This window comes from Geotrypetes seraphini, chromosome 2 (genome assembly GCF_902459505.1).
Source record: "Geotrypetes seraphini chromosome 2, aGeoSer1.1, whole genome shotgun sequence".
NCBI lineage: Eukaryota > Metazoa > Chordata > Amphibia > Gymnophiona > Dermophiidae > Geotrypetes > Geotrypetes seraphini.
In genome coordinates this window covers 176,337,703-176,355,703 of record NC_047085.1, presented here as the reverse complement: position 1 = coordinate 176,355,703, position 18,001 = coordinate 176,337,703, and the positions used below count along the sequence as shown (strand labels likewise).

Below are 18,001 nucleotides of genomic sequence, written 5' to 3'. Positions count from 1 at the left end.
CTGAGCGCAGAGGCAGCAGAAAGGAGGGAGGCCTTAGGCACGACTCCTCTCTCTACGACAGTGTGATCAGTTACTGACATGGGTTACTCTTAACATAAATTTTATCACTAAGTTGTCCTATTGGATGCAATTATATGTAGTTATTAAAAACTGGGGTTAATAGTAAATTAACTATACTCCTTAGTCTAAAGTAGTTATTTGTAAGTTGTGTCAAAAAGAGATGAAAACATATTATAGCAATTAATAGAATTTAACATGGGCAATTCACAGCTTCCTCTCTCTTTCCCATTTTTCTGTAATAATCAAACATTTTAGAAAATGTCCAGGGCACAATTTGGACATTTGGGGCTAGATTCAAACATTTCAGATCATCATATGCAATACTTCTAATCTCAACTGACAAGAACTGATTGCTGATTAATGGCAAAAACTACTGCCATATTGTCTGATCTAATAATTATTTTTCTATTTTTAATTTATCACCCCAGATCCAGATTCAAAGGATTCACAAATAAAACTAATTGGATATCATCTATATACATAAGATAATATACTCTGATTCTTAAATTAATAATGCAAGAGGGCTGAGAAATAAAATTAAATAATAATGGAGACAACAAGGAGCCCTGGGGTATTCCACATGACAAAACACAATTGCAATGACTGAGAAGAATAAAGAATATAAAATGATCTGTAGAAAGGAATGGAACCATTGTAATATATTTCCCATTAATCCAATGTCCTCTAAATGATCAATTAGAAGCTGATTTATAAAATCAAATGCCACTAATAAATTTGAGACAATAATTGCCATATTTCTTTTATGTATCTAATGATTCATGAATATCACTAACTGAGACTAATGTCTCTGTACTGTGAAATTTGCGGAAGCCTGATTGTCTGGGGTGGAGCAAGCTCTTTTTAGTCACAAAATATTTTAATTGATTCAGGACAACTTTTCCAACTAGTTTTTGGTAAATCTGAAACTGGCTTATAATTTTCTGTTAGAGTAGGGTCTGCATTCCATTGAACAAAGCCTACAGTTCTAAAAATGTAAAAGCCCCTTATTAGCTGTTAACATGGTAATGGGCACGTTAACAGTTAATGCAGCCCCTTAGCTATCAACAAGCAGTAATTTCTATATTAACCATCTAAGAAGGAAAGAAGAGTGGAATAGAAACATGATGGCAGATAAAGGCCAAATGGCCCATCCAGTCTGCCCATCCGCAGTAACCATGATATCTTCCTCTCTCTAAGACATCACACATGCCTATCTCAGGCTTTCTTGAAATCAGACACAGTCTCTGCCTCCACCACCTCTATTGGAAGACTGTTCCACACATCTACCACTCTTTCTGTAAAAAAGATTTTCCTTCTATTACTCCTGAGCATATCACCTCTAAACTACATCCTATGCCCTCTCATTCCAGAGCTTCTTTTCAAATGAAAGAGACTCGACTCATGCATATTTACGCCAAGTAGGTATTTAAACATCTCTATCCTATCTTCCCTCCCCCACCTTTCTTCCAAAGTATACTGTACAGATTGAGATCTTTAAGTCTGTCCCCATATGCCTTATGATGAAGACCATGCACCATTTTAGTAGCCTTCCTCTGGACTAATTCCATCCTTTTTATATCTTTTTGAGGTGCGGCCTCCAGAATTGTGCACAATATTCTAAATGAGGTCTCTCCAGAGTCTTATACAGGGACATCAATACCTCCTTTCCCTACTAGCCATACCTCTCCCTATGCATCCTAGCATCCTTCAAACAGGTGAAAAGGTGATGACAAAAGCTAGGTCACCTTAAGATCATCACATACAATCACATCCAAGTTCCGCTCTTCTGTTGTGCACATAAGATTTTCACCCCCTAAACCAGTGTTTCTCAATTCGGTCCTTGAGTACCCACTTGCCAGTTATGTTTTCAGGATATCCACAATGAATCCACAATGAAAGAAATTTGCATAGAATGGAGGCAGTGTATGCAAATCAAGTCTGTGCACATTTACTGTAGATATCCTGAAAACCTGACTGGCAAGGGGGTACTCCAGGACCGAGCTGAGAAACACTGCCCTAAACTGTACAGTTCCCTCAGGTTATTGCAGCCCAAATGAATGACCTTGCATTTCTTACCATTAAATTTTAGCTGCCAAATTTCAGACCATTCTTCAAGCTTCGCCAAATCTTTCTTCATGTTATTCACACCTTCCTAGGTGTCTATTCTATTGCAGATTTTGGCATTATCCTCAAAGAGGCAAATCTTACCCGATAGCCCTGTAGCAATATTGTTTATAAAAATGTTAAAAAGAACAGGACCAAGAACAAAACCTTGAGGTACACCACTGGTAACATTTCTTTCTTTAGAGCGATCTCCATTGATCACTACCCTTAGTTGCCTTCCACTCAACCAGTTCTTGACCCAGCCCCGCTCCCGGCACTTCAGCCATGAACACAAAAGAGACCTAGACCCGCTCCCGGCACTTCAGCCATGAACACAGAACAGAAATATCTGTTAAGCAATTCAGCCTTTTCTTTATCAGCTTCTACATATTTTCCCCTTCACCTTTGAGTCTCACAATGCCACTTTAGCATCTATCACTAATATATTTTTTAAAAAATGCCTTGTCTCCCCATTTTGCTGTTTCAGCTATTTTTTTCTTCCATTTGCAACTTTGCTTTCCTGACTACAAGACCAGCCTCTTAATTTTTCCAGATATATTTGCCTGTCTTCTTCTTTCTGTGATCTTTTGTAACCTATTATTCCTTACCTTCTCAGCATCTTGTATGTGAATTTTGTTATTTGATGTTAACTATTCATGTGACAGATAATTTACTCAATTACGTTACCTCTAGCAGTATAGATACTCATGGCATTATTCGCTAATCAGCTTTCATGTGTTAAAATAAGCTTCTGTTAATTGAATGGGAAACTGCCGAGAACACCACTAACAGTTAGGGCTAGATTCACTAACCTTCTGATCTGTGTCCGATCCGTGTGCGATTTGAGGCAGGCCGACTGATTCACTAACCATCTTCATGCAAATAGAGATGATCGGAGGCACGCTCCCAACCGACTGCATGGATCAGACTGAATCAGGGAGAGCCCTGACAGTAGTAGCAGCCTCCTGTCACTGCTGTCAGGGCTCTGCTGGCTTTTTTTTTTTTCATTTGTTCTAATAGGCTGAAAAAAATCAGACCTATAACAACAACAAAAAAAAGCATCCCCCGTGCCAAACGTCCCCCCATGCACACCCAGCCCTGCACAAACCACCCCCCCCACCCTCCGACCGGCATGGCACACACCCCGACCGGAACGGCCCAATCATGGCCCACCCCCGGCCTGACCTGACACCCCCTATACCTAAAAGTTGGGAGCAGGAGGGGTGCTCAGTCCCTCCTGCTCTGTAGGCCTCCAGCGGTGGGAACAGGAGAAACCGCAAAGTCCTCCTGCTCCTTCTCCTCCGTCCTGCCCGATGCAATGCCAGCCTTAGGCTCCACCCCATTGCATCATGTGATGCACAGAGAGGAACTATTGCTTTGGCCAATCAGGGACTTCCTTAGGCTCAGCCCTAAGGAAGTCCCTGATTGGCTCAGGCGCCTCAGGCCCCTCCCAAGGGGGAGAAGCCTGAGGCACCGGAGCCAATCAGGGCCTTAGACTCCTCTCTGTGCATCACATGATGTAATGGGGCAGGGCCTAAGGCCAGCATTGCATCGGGCAGGGCGGATGAGAAGGAGCAGGAGGACTTTGCGGTTCCTCTTGTTCTCACCACTGGAGGCCTACAGAGCAGGAGGGACTGAGTACCCCTCCTGCTCCCAACTTTTAGGTACGGGGGGTGTTGGGTTAGGTCGGGGGTGGGCTGGGCATGGGTAAGGCCGGGGGTGGGCTGGGCATGGGTAAGGCCGGGCCACAGAAGGGCAATCTTTGACTCTCCTGCTCTCTGCTGCCCTTTCCCACAGTGCAGTCCCACTTTAAAACCACAGGCTCGCATTGTGGGGAAGGGCGGCATTGAGCAGGAGAGTCGGGGCAGGTAGAGAGAGTCGGGGCAGGCATAGTATCAATATACATTTTTCGCTTAAAAAATACCATAAAGAAAGAAATTTGAAAAAGAAAATATTTAACACAGCTTGTCGTAAATAATTTACATAACAAAACTGTTTCCATGTCACAAGCTATGTTTCTTATATACAAATCCGAAATGTTAACAAAATAATCATAATATGCCTTATAGAAACCACTGTGTAATATCTTAATAGTACCCTACATGGTTTCATCTGTATGGCAAAAATGACACTTACAGTGAATCAAACTTATTTATAACAAAAGACAAAAACAAATCATTTTAAAGAAGCAAATTAAAACCATACTGTATATTAACAATAAAACATGTTCAGTGGTAATATGAGAACTGAAATGAACTATATTTAAGTAATACTATTATTTACAAAATATAAAGACTGGCTATACAATGGAATATATATTTATATACATTTTTGGAGAACATAAATAAATGCAAAGGAAAATATATATATGAGCATGGTATGGGGTTTTTTTTAGGGCTCCTTTTACGAAGGTGCGCTAGCGGTTTTAGCGCACACACCAGATTAGTGCACGCTAGCCAAAAATCTACCACCTGCTCAAAAGGAGGCGGTAGCGGCTAGCGCGCGGCAATTTAGCGCGCGCTATTCCGTGCATTAAGACCCTAGCACACCTTCATAAAAGGAGCCCTTAGTCTTTGGGATGTTTTATTTTAGTTTAAACTCCTCTGTTTTCTGGGGAAGGTTATATACCTAGACATGGCACTTTTAAGGGTTATACTTGGATCTCTGCTAGGCAGATATCCCTTAGCAAAAATCATTTTTAAGACACATTTTAATGTAAGGAGATGTAACAGCAACCAAAATTGTGATATGTTTTCTGCACCCATAAGAGTCAGACTACAGATCATGCCTTCACATGCCATTGAATGCACCTTCATGGTTTATCCATATGAAGGATGTAGGTATGAGTGGTCTATTAATGCTACATTTATTCATCTGGGTTTGTTTTGTTTTTTTTTTATTGTGGATTGATATTAGTTAACTATGGTATAGATGGCTTGTGCTTTCCAGTCACTTAGTACTGTACATTCAAATTTTGCTGTGCTGTAAATATATCACTGTGTGCTACTCATGGAAATATCATTTTTACTAAGACATTTCATATTCTTTGTCAATTTTGCTTTACTGAGTCTATTTTCCTTGCACCTCAAAGTAAGGAAAGTAATTAGAGATGGTCCAGCCACCTCTCAACAGCAATGTAAATTCAGCAGTAATGAATATGTACATTTATATTAACAAGAATCTTCTCAAAAAATGCATCGTAAGAAAATAAAAATAATTTTACAATGTCCATGTGCATTGGAACATGGTTTTGTTTTGTTTTTTTATCAATTACTGTACATACATATTTTGCAAATGTACACCATTATACATATTTGAACAAAAATATTTTTTAGAAAAATCATCTATCGTAATCCAGTCTGTTATTATAAGGGTGTCATACCACATTGATTTAAAGTCCAGCTAGTTTTCTATAATGCAATAAATTGTAAAATAGAAGAAACCTATCTAAATTACCTGAGCTGTTTTGTGTAGACTGGTTTACACAGGTTAGTTCATATTTTTTGCAATTATTTAAAGGCTTAGAAAAATTAAAATTATTTGAATAGTCTTTTTAACTGAAAAATATACAGATTAATTTTATTATCACGGCTGTATAATACATTATCCACAAACTCCAAAATGTGTTCTTTTTCAGATAAATGTATATGTGCAGAAATTCAGTCCTGAAGAAAGTCTGTTTTTAACCAGTAAGATGCTACTGGAAAACATTTGTTATGCCACACTGCCATTCACTTGAAGGTTCTTGGACCACTTCCTCCAAGTCAAGTGCACGACTAATGTCCTCACCTTCTTCTTCTTCTCCTTCTGGAGGCAGAGCAACTTCTTGTATAATATCTGACAGTGTTCAGGAAGAAGAGAGAATCATTAAGGATACAATGTAATAATGAGGGAACAGAAATACAGTTACAGAAACACAAAACATAATGATAGGTACAAGGTGCATCTAATCTTGCCATGTCTCCTACTGGAAGCCATATTTGATCTTCAGCATTACTTCCCTACCACTAAGAATCCTCTTGGCTCAGCCCATATTTTCATATATTCTGTTACTTTTTTTATTCCCTCCACTTCCACTCAGAGATTGCTCCATATATCCATCATCCTTTCTGTAAAGAAATACGTTATGTTACATATAAGTCTACCCACTTACAGTTTTGTTCACCCCCTACCATCTTGATTCTTTTCCTTCAGGATATAATCTCGCCTTATAATTTTTATGGTAAAAGCTTTAACCTCTTTAGTACCTCTCCTCTATACTGCTTCTACTTTGCTGTTTGTGGCGATGTGGCCTCCAGAATTGGATACAATACTTCAGATGAAATATCACCAATAGAAAAATTAATACGATAAAGTGAGCTATAAAGACACTTCAGCACAATTTATACTCTAAATTTTAAGGAAGCAAAAAGAGAGAATGTGGATTTTAAATAATTTGTTTAAAGTTACATAGGGAATACTGAAAACAGTAACTAAAAAGAAGTCTCCAGGGTTAGAGTTTGTGCAATAGGCAATATATTCTACTAATCCATTAAATTATAATGCTGTGTGATCAAAATTTAACAGAAATACAAACTGATAATTTGGGTTTGACAGTCATATTACTTTAATGACATCATGTGGAGAAGTGGGCAAGTCACTTAACACTTCATTGCCCATGTAAACCATTTTGATTGTGTACATCACACAGAAAAAACAGTATATCAAGTCCCATCTGCCTTTACCCTTTACCCATATAAAAAGCTGGTTTCTTTTTGATATCATGTAATTGTCATTGGATTTAAGAATTCTATAAAATTGATTGAAAAAAAGACTGGCTGTGTATTCAAGTATTTTGTTCAAGGTGGCTTTGAGAGACAGAAGGCCAAAGGTCTTCAGCATCCAAGATATAAATCAATATCAAATGACAAAGACTTAATTACACAATTGCCATTTCAGTATATCCTGGAATGAAACATACTTCCCCTGTTTAAAAAAAAGTCTTTATTACTTGTCTACTTGTCACATTTTATTTATTTATATTATTTATTTTTGCTGTCTAAAACATACAACTCAAAATTCACTTAAGTAGGAGTATATATCACTGATCAATGAGATGCTCTACACTTTTGTCCCCTAATTTCTATAAAATCGCCAAAAATTGTGCATGCAATTTTAGGCACATACCCAAATTACATGCATAATTTAACTGAGCGAACTAATTAAATGCTGATAATTGCCACTTTAAAAAGCACTTATTAACATTAATTAGATTTAATTAAGGGTGTAAATTTAGTCACAAGATCCGTGCCTAAATTTTACAGGTCAGTCAATAAAGGGGGGCGTGGAAATGGGTGGATCAATGGTGATCCTTTACATTGCATGTGTAATTACAGAAAGCACAGTTACTTACTGTAACAGGTATTATCCAGGGACAGCAGGCAGATATTCTCACATGTGGGTGACATCATCCACGGAGCCCCGGTATGGACAGCTTTAAAAGTGCATCGCCACGTTAAGAATTTAAGAAAGTTTGTGAACTGCCTGCACCTTGCATGCATGCTTGAGTGCCTTCCTGCCCGATGCAGGCTCGCGGCTCCTCAAGCTAAGAAGCCAATCAGGGGAGGTGGGTGGGTTGTGAGAATATCTGCCCTCTGCCATTGTCATGGGTATGGTGTTGGATCATGCCTTAGCCCTTAATGATTTACATTCTAGGTTTGTGTGACTTGTCGTCCAAGGTCAGTTGTGGCATCAGTGGAATTTGAACACTGGCTTTCCTGGTTCTCAGCCCACTGCTACTCCACCAATCCACATATATTTCTTTATGCACACACATTTTCTATTGATCTCTTTCAGCATGGTCAGTAATTGGGTTAGTAGAGGCCTACATAACTGAGCATTCGTAAATGCATATGGATCCTTCTCTCCAATCATTTGCACAGGGTGCACTGTGAACATACCAGGGTAGCCATGGGCTCTTTTCATATGAAGCTTCATATTGCTTTTCTGTGTAAAGCTCATTGAACAATATTCACACTTATGAGGCCTCTCTCCTGTGTGTTTTTTCATGTGTACCTGCAGGGCACTCTTCTGGTTAAAAGCTTTTTCACACAGTGTACACTGAAATGGGCGTTCCCCTGTAACAAATAAGACATCAGAAACATTATTTTCTATTTTGTTCCACACTATTTCTTCATTTGCATCCATGGGCAGAGACAACAGAAAAAACCAGAATATATTCCTACTAGTTTTTTAGCCCGTTACATTAACGGGTGCTAGAATAGATGTGTAGACTTAGGCATTTCTTTCTTTCTGTCTCTCTCCCTGTCCCCTTTCTTTCTTTCTGTCTGTCTTTCTTTCTGTCTCTTTCCCTGGCCCCCTGTCTGTCTTTCTTTCTTTCTGTCTCTCTCCCCCTGTCTGTCTTTCTTTCTGTTGCTGCACTGACTGTGTAGAGTGTCCTAAGGAGTAGCACTACGTGAAAAGGGAAGAAAAAAATATTTTGCAAGAACTTCATAATACCAAAAATAGGAGAGGCACAGAAACTATTGTCTTGAAACAGTCTCACACACTTATCAGGTGTTCTTTTCAGACCTGGCTTATGAGGTTTCTATCATTGCACTTAGTTTTGTATAAGGCAACAGTTCAAAAATGAAATATAATAACAATGTTAGGCAAACATTGGGCAAAAGCCAGTTATTATATTTCGCTGTTGCCTAATTTTGAGCCTTATACAAAACTCAGGGCAATGATAGAAACATTACATTACATTAGGGATTTCTATTCCACCATTACCTTGCAGTTCAAGCGGATTACAAAAGAATTATCCAAGATGTATTATAACAAGAACTTACAAAAAAAAAAAAATTGGTCATTTTCAAAAAGAGTAAGAAATGGGTAAGGTTATTTGTTTGGGGTAGTTGGCTTTAGTGAGAGGTGGAGTTGAAACCTGTTTCGGAGCACTGCTTGCTAATTCTTGATGTGTGTGAAACTGTTTCAAGATAAGGAGTGACAGCTTTCCAGGTGCTGGGTCCATGAGTGTGGATCTGGAAAAGTTCAGATATTTTTTGGCCTGAAAATCTGAACCGTGTCTTAAGTGAGCTATTGATAAATGTCAGTTTAGCAGATTCCACCGGGTTGTGAAAAGAAGGCCAGAATAATCTTTACCTACGTAGTACTTATCTGTATGACGGGTCCAAACTAACGTTTTGCTACTTGTCTTCGGGGCTGATGGTCAAAAGTACCACCAGCATTAACATGCTATTAGCACCAGGTTTGTGCACACTATATTAGATGCTGGCCAGCAACCAAAATTTGCAGTTTGGATTCAGCTGAAACTACCCCCCCCCAATCACTCTTGCTACCACCATCATCCACCACCAGCAGGTCCTCCTGGTCTTCGTCACTCTAAAGACCTCGCCTCCCACCCCCGGACAGCCACAGCGCCCGCCCACCTACCAGTCTCGCGCTCCCAGCCGGGGCTTCTGAGCGCCGTTGCCCCAGCCAATCGTCGGCTGCCTTGGTCTGGGCCCCTCCGCAGCGCTAGGTGGCCGCAGCCCATGCCGCTGTCATGCCAACCCGCCGCCGAGCTGTCTTTCCGCCTCTGCCGGCGGGGTCCGCCGGGGCCTGGGTGCGGTGGGGAAGGGGGGGGTCTTGTCTGGCCGGGGCCGGTCGAATCCCGGGCCTGTCTCCTTCCCCTATGTGCCGGTCCCTCACTCCGCGCTATCTAGCGCATGCACACTCGTGCTGCCACATCCCGACAGATCAGGGATCAGGGAACATGCGGCGCGAGTGTGCATGCATACTTAGCGTTTTATTATTATAGATAGATTGTGACTGATAGGATAAAGGATGACCGGAATGATTATTTATTTGGATTTAGCTCATGTCTTTCAATGGTAACTCTTACCATCTTAGATTCTTTACTTATAAAGGAAAAATTTAAGTAAAGGGAAACAAATTGTTCTCATACAATTTGATACTTCAGCAGCCTTTGATGCAAATAATCTCTTTTTATTGGAGAGGCTTAGTGAGATAGGGATAATTGGCAAAGTCAACTGATTTGAGGGATATGGTGGTTTATTTTGAAAAACAGGAGATTATATCCTTACCTTGATAATATATTTTCCAGTACACAAGTGAGTAATTCTAGACAAGCGGTTATCTCCCCATGGCTGCAAATCATCTGCAGAAGGAATCCACTCTGGATGTTACTTCACCGTGAGCTCTACTGCTATCTGTAGTTAGTACCCAAGCATGCTAGAGCTCTAACCCAGTAGGTGAAGTAAGGACAGAGAGGGGACATCCTAACAATACAATCATGCTGCGTTTACATAAAACACTGTAACCTTTAATGAACTGGTAACAGCCAACAGAAGCAACAAGGGAGCTCAGGCAGTACCCCTGAAGATGCTAGAATATATTATACAGTGACTGGCATCCAAGATACAACTTGGGGAAACATATACAGCAATGAAAACAGTAGGCAAGTGTAGGAAGGACAGGGCGAGAATCTAGAATGACTCACCTATCTATTGGAAAAGATATTATCAAGGTAAGGACATATCTCTTTTTGCAGTGCAATAGGTGAGTCATTCTAGACAAGCGGGACATACCAAACCAGTCCCATAAATCTAGGGTGTGTCTGTGTCTGTGGCACATCTGCCTAAGAACATAAGAATTGCTGCTGCTGGGTCAGACCAGTGGTCTATCGTGCCCAGCAGTCCGCTCAAGCGACGGCCCTTTGGTCAAAGACCAGTGTCCTGGGACCAGCTTTACCTGCGTACGTTCTGGTTCAGAAGGAACTTGTCCAACTTTATCTTTGTAATATTAAGCATATTTCTATACAAAATAAACTTTTTATGCACCACCTGGCTCTTGCTTCAAAATTCCATTTCTCACTGCCTCTTTGAGGGTTGAATCCAGGACCCCCAAAAATAAAATAGAATATACAAACCACAAAAGATTACAGTACATACAAATGGAGCTAAGGCATATGAAAACACATCAGTGAGGTCCAGCCTGGGATGAGGGGCCAAGGGCAATGATCCCTACAGGTTAATACAGACTCCTCATACAGTGAATTCTAGAGCTATGTAGGGCATCTGAAGAATATGGCTGGGGGAGGGGGGGGACATGGAAGAAGAGATGATTCATTACGATCACAGCTGTTTCAGCAGTGACATGCCTTTCTAAACATTGCGGCCCATAGATCAGGCAAAAATATTGTTGCGAAACACATTTTTTTGCCATCACCTTAGGGACCCCTGATGAAGACATGTTGATCGAAACACAGACCGTGTCAGGTCCCTTTACCTACCTGATGGTTTATTTGTGCGCAACAAATTGTTCATTTGAATAAACATTGCCTGAATCTTGTACTGTGTTCTGCAGTTTTTCCTTTTGTTTTGGGTTTCACTATTCCTTTACTGCAGATTTGTTGGATTTTGTTTCTTTGTCTGATATCAGGAGAAAGATAGATATACCGTATTTTTCGCTCCATAAGACGCACCTAAAAAACATTTTTTTACCATAGTTGAGATGGTCATTGAAGGAAAGTATAGAGTCAATAAAGATGCCCAGAACTTTGCTTGAGAATTCAAACTGGAGTGTGGAACCAGAAGGTAAAGAAATGAGCTTGGGTAGCTGTTCTAATTTTGGGCCAAGCCAAAGTAGTTTTGTTTTGGACTTGTTCAGTTTCATTTGTACAGTGAGGTCCCAGGATTGAAGTTTTGTTATGCATGCTATTATATTCTCCATGAGGTTAATAAGGTTTGAATCTATCTCAAGAAGGACAAGGATGTCATCTGCATATGTATATAATGTTTCAAAGGGAGATAGGTGGAAGAGTTTCAAAGAAGACATATAGATGTTGAAAAGAATAGGGGACAGAGATGAACCCTGCGGGACTCCACTTAACGGTTTCCAAGGAGAAGACGTGGCGCCATTCATGTTAACAGTTTAAGAGTGGAATCGTAAGAATTTCGAGAACCAGTCTAAGACTTGGGAATCAATGCCTATCTCAAAAAGTTAGTAAATTAGAATATTGTGGTGAACAACATCAAAGGCCGCAGATAGATCGAATTGTAATAGGACAGCAAACTTATTACAAGATTGTAGTTGTTGAACCTCTGCAATTAATGAGGCCAGTAGGGATTTGGTGCTGAAATTGGGTCTGAAGCCATACTGGCAAGGGAAGAAAATGGAGAATCTCTCTAAGTAAGATGAGAGCTGAGTAGATATGATAGCCTCTAGCATTTTGGTCAGGAGAGGAATATTTGCTATAGGATGACAGCTAGATGGTGAGGATGGGTCTAGATTGGCTTTTTTCAGTAATGGACTCAGGGCGATATGTCCCATTTCTATGGAAAATAGGCCTAATAGTAAGGCAGAGTTTATAAATCTGGTGAGGGATGAGATAGCCTGCGCGGGAATATTCTCGTATAGGTAAGAAGGAAACGGGTACAGGGCACATTTGCAGAATCTTACTTTGTGGTACAGTTTGGAAACCTGGGCTTCAGATACATACTCAGAGACTGTCCAGGATCTGTCTACTGGGATAGGGTTAGTGTTGCTGGGCACCAGAGAATTGTAAGTGACTGCTGATAGAAAAGAGTTTCTTATAGTAGCAACCTTTTGATTGAAGAATTTTGCTAGATCATCCGCTGCTGGAGAGAAGGGGAGTATAGAGGATTTGTTTTTAGAGGTTAAGGAATGACAGATGTTAAACAATGTACTGCTCTGGTTATTGGATCTGGTGATTTTATCACCATAGAAATTCTTCCTTGCTTTTTTTAGTATTGTATTATAGAACTTAATACTGTCCCTGCAAGACTGTCTATCCGCAGGAGATTTAGATTATTTCTATTTACGCTCCAGTACTCTGCTTCAGTTCTCTGTGGTACGGAAGATACTAGGGGGCCTTACAGGAGTAGGAGAAAGTTTTAGTAGACAGAGGAACAAGAGGGCAGTAGAGAGGTTTACCCAGTTGTGCCAGTTGGTTTCTGGGGCATCAGGCTTAGGATAGAAGGAAAACTGGTTAAGAAATTGGGTCCAGAACTGTTCACTCAAAAATTTTTTTGCGGAAGGTAATAGATTTTGTGGCATGGGGTTGGACTCCAAGGTGAGACATGAAAATGGGGAGACAGAAAGTGCCTAAAAAATGGTCAGACCAAGGGACATGTTCCCAGCGAACAACTTCGGCTAAAGTTTTGTAATCAGTAAGGTTGAGGAAACTGATAATGTCTAGAGTGGGCCCCTTTTCATGGGTTGGAGAGGACTCAGGAGAGGGAAAGCCCAGAGAGCTTAGAAAGTTGTTGAGTTCAATCGTATCCTTGCTGGTGTTATCATCTAGGTGGAGATTAATATCACCGATAATCAGTAATCTTTGAAATTTTAGGAAAGCGCTTGTTATGGTCTCGAAAACGAGTTCGGAGGATTTATTCCAAGAGATTGGTGGACGATAAAGTAACAAAATGCCCAATGGGTGATAATGGAGCTCATCGTTGACTGTAGCTAGCATATATTCTAGTGATGTGTTGCCACCCTTTTCGAGGAGCTGAATGTCAAATAATGATTTTTAGAGAAGTGTCAGGCCTCCTCCTTTCTGGTTATTTCTGGAAGAGAAGAGGCCTTGATAACCGTGAGAACAGAGTTCGTTTTGTGTAAATAGATCATCATTTGCAATCCATGATTCCGTAATGCACAAGAAACCAGGATCAAAATCCTCTAGTAAGTCATTTAATATTTGGGTCTTGTTGCATGCTGATCTGGCATTGCAATATAGTGTCGGGACTGGAGTGAGGGAGTCAGAGGCAAGGCTGGACAAGTTGGCAGTAGGTAACGGCTTTAAAAAAGCATAGTTAACACCTCAAGGGTTTTCTTTAAAGGGGTAATTTCTGCAGGGGGATTCTGAGGCCAGGGCAGATTTCACTAACATTAATGGAGTCAAATATATTGGGGGAGAGAGGTTTCGTGCAGTGAGTAGTATTGAGAAATGAGCAGAGTAAGAGAAGAAGGAACCAAGGAGGTGGCGTCATGATGAAAATTAGTGGAACCCACAGGGGATGATCTGAGGCTGCTAGATAACAGGAATAATAAGACAAAGGTAAATAGACCGGTAAGAAGTGGGATAAGGGCGCCAGCTACGGAGCCGATTAGGGGTAAGCTTTTTGTTCCTGGGTTGGCTGGAGAACATATAAATCAAAAAGCTCTGCCTTGGGGTGTGTGGGAGGGAATTAAATTAACACCAGAGCCTTTTCTGATGATATGCCCTGAAATGCAACCTAAATCATTAATCTAGGCTACAACTTTGTTTTATATTAAACCTAACAGACTAAAGGTTACACTATTGCCCGACTGATTTTGCTGAGCTAAAAAAAGAGAACTACAAAATATAACTTACTAAAATCTACGTTTACCTTTTCCAAGTTTGAATACCACCAGACAAGATATTCCAATGGATGGTTTTATTTTTTCTTTGTTTTTTTTTCTCTCAGCAGAGCAGATCCTCTCAGTACCTTTTCAGGTGTGGGGAAAAGGATAATTTACCAGATCTGGTGAGAAGGATTGGGGGTTAGGTGTTTCAGGTTTGTGCACATCGTCCTTGTTAAGATCAGCTGGAGGAATGTGAAGGGTAATTTAGGAGTAGTATAAGAGTAATTTGAGCCTAGGGATAGGCGGGCTGTGGGGAGGTTGGGTGGGCAGAGGCAGAAAGTATTTCACAGGTTGCTGTGTAAACTATCTTTAATGCAGATCCTCTAAAACAGGGGTGCCCACACTTTTTGGGCTTGCGAGCTACTTTTTAAATGACCAAGTCAAAATGATCTACCAACAATAAAATTAAAAAAAAAACACAAAGCACACTGTATGCATAGAAAATGTTAATCATCATTCCTATTCCAGGGTTTTTCAAAGAGGTCAAAGCAGATGACTCTAAGCACTATCACCTCAGTAACAACCATACAAAAATAGACAAATATACCCCCCTCCCTTTTTACTAAACCACGATAGCAGTTTTTAGCACAGGGAGTTGCGCTGAATGCCCAGCGCTGCTCTCGACACTCATAGGCTCCCTGCGCTAAAAACCTCTATTGCGGTTTAGTAAAAGGGGACCTTAGTGTAAAATATAGACAGCAGATATAAATTCAGACACATTTTGATCACTAAATTTAAAATAAAATCATTTTCCCTACCTTATCTGGTGATTTCATGAGTCTCTGGTTGCACTTTCTTCTTCTGACTGTGCATACAATCTTTCTTCCCTTCTTTTAGCCTGTATGCTTCTTCTCCTCCAGACCTCATTCCTTCCCCCCAACTTTTCCTTCCTCTTCCCTGCCCTTTCTTTCTCTCTGCCTCCCTTTCATTTTTTTCTGTTTCTCTTCTTTCCTTCTGTCTCCCTGCCTGCCCTTTTTCTTTCTTTCTCCCTGCCCTCCCCCAAGCCACTGCCACTGCCATTACCATCGGGACCAGGACCCAAACACCACCAATAACAGGCCCCAAGCTCTCTCTGCTTCGGCCAACCAGCATTCCTCTCCCCGACGTCAATTCTGACGTCGGGAAGAGGAAGGCTGATCAGCCCAAGATCGTGATCAACCTATTGGGGGAAATGCTGCCGGGTCCTGCCTTCGCGGAAACAGAAAGTAGGCAGGACCCGGCAGGAACAAGAACAAATGCTTCACTAACCTGTCTCCCGCATTAGCCCGTAGCGAGCGCTTGCTTCAGGGCTCTCAACATGTGCGTGCCGGCTTCCCTTCTCCCTCCCCCCCCCCCCCCCCGGACATAACTTCCGGTTTCGGAGTGAAGAGAAGATAAGCCTGCAAGCACACGTTAGAGCCCGGAGCATAAGTTCGCTAGGGTCTGAAATCTCCAAGCCGGTTTTTTTGGTTTTTTTTTAAATGTTCAGCAGCGGCAGATGACAGCTGGGCGAACCGCCCAGCTAAAAGGCCCTAGGGAGAACACTGGAGAGGAAGGCTGATCGGCCCGTAGATCAGGACGGCAACACGAGTGCGATCGACTCGAGTTGCCTTCCTGAGCTACTGGTCGATCGCGATCGACGCGTTGGGCACCCCTGCTCTACAACCTCTCTCTTAGAACCAGGATTACTGAGGGTTAGGCACCAGGCCAGCAATCCTCACCTCAAGGGTCACCTGTGGAATCTGATCTCTTAAGAAAGTCCTCAGAGTTCAGTGGCACATCAAGGTCAGTGACACATCAAACTAAATTTTAGATGATCTCATCCCTAGTAGCTGGAAAAGAACAGTGTTTATTACTTGTGTCATTTTGTTGACCTGAATCTGACAACTGTACAGTATATGTGAGCCTGCAGGCCCCAAAAGATTTCTAGTAGGTGAATCTGGGACACCTATAATAATGAGTGAACTGTTCATTTTGGCTAATTATTATTTGTACCTGAAGTATTTGCTAGGAGGAGGGGTGTCTCCAAGAAAACTGTAGGTAATACACTCTCAAAATAAACCTAAACAGCACATTCTTTTATAAAATGTTTGAGCCAAATACAAAATCCTCAGGCCAGAGATGGAGAGAAGTAGGACAAGAGATTAGGGCCCAAATTTTATAACCAGCACCTAAAGTTAGGCACCTATTTCAGAGGCCTCCCAACTAGATAGGCGCCTATCTAGAAAGCGCGATTCTGTAACAAGGCGTCTCTAAAAATTTAGGCGACCCTCAAAAAAACAGGCGCTATACATGTTAGGCATGGGCGTGGCTACATGTTAGGAGCCTTGTTGCAGAATCACTGCTCTTAAGCGTGCTTATGCGTTCAGCTAGGCGCTTAACTTTTAGTTGTGACTAGAGCCGGCCTATTTCTTGTGCGCTTCCAAAATAGGTTCCGCTCAGCGTGACTCATTAAACAGCACCCAATTTTACTTGAGTCGCGCTTCTGAACAGTGCCCAATTAGGCGCTTAACTTTTGGGCGCTTCTTTATAGAATTTGCTCTTAGGTGCCTTGGATGGAAGCTTATATAGAAAAAGTGGTCTTATGCCATTAGGGGCAACTGGTAATTGAGTTCTGCCGAGACTTCAGAGGCTGGTAAAAAGGTGCATGCAGGCTATAGGTGGCCTGTGAATTGTAATCTGTGGACACTGGTCTACTGACCAAACCAAGATAAAAGTTCACTTTTCAGATCCTTGTTTTGGGCAATTATTACCTGTGTGAATGCGGCTGTGTCTTTCCAGTTGGCTCGGTTTGGCAAATGCCTTCTCACATGCCATACATTTAAACACTTTGGGCTTCTGCGAGCTTAGAGAAGGACCAGCTCGATGGGTCTGTATATGTTCCTATTGAAAATAGAGAGGGAAGATATATTTCAAAATAAATACACCTTTACGCCTTGGCTGATAGACATTTAGTTGACAAAAGCCACATTTTCTACTATATCATAATGGTATGAAGCAATGCAGTCAAATTTTGTGTCATCTTGACACAAGGTAGGCCATTTTTTTCTAGCAGGGGAGTATGATTGTCTCTGTGCTTGTGCTCTTTTAAAAATGTTTTCCCATGCAAGCAAAATAACAAAACCCTTTCAAAATATATAGCCAATATAGACCTAAGAGAGACCCTACTGAAAAATTGGCTAAAGTACCTTAAACCTGAAGAGGTAAGTCTGACAAAACAATTACTCTATGGGAGGAAACAGGATTTAAAGTAATGGACATCAGTATGAGCCCATCGCAGATAATGTAAACCTCTGGCTCAGGCAAAGTCTCAAGGTGACCAGCACCAGACATCAGTCTAAATGAGAATTGCCTCATACATCATATAGTCCATAACAAAATTCATCACCTGTGAAAATAATGACACTCCCAAATGAAAAATGCCAGACTTAGCACTCAGGAAGAAGGG

General features: G+C 41.1%; 1 protein-coding gene across 2 annotated transcripts in view; it reads right to left on the bottom strand.

Moving 5' to 3' along the window:
• Positions 1–5,046: 5,046 nt before the first annotated feature.
• The window catches only part of ZNF236 (zinc finger protein 236), a 348,597-nt gene continuing 335,642 nt past the window's right edge, over positions 5,047–18,001 (bottom strand). For both annotated transcript variants that reach the window (XM_033934375.1, XM_033934376.1), the window contains exons 31-33: positions 17,307–17,436; positions 8,103–8,279; positions 5,047–6,000 (exon numbers count right to left, since the gene is read on the bottom strand). In XM_033934375.1, the coding sequence (XP_033790266.1) occupies positions 5,861–6,000; positions 8,103–8,279; positions 17,307–17,436 (447 nt within the window). In that variant the 3' untranslated portion in view covers positions 5,047–5,860. The remainder of the gene's footprint in view (positions 6,001–8,102; positions 8,280–17,306; positions 17,437–18,001) is intronic.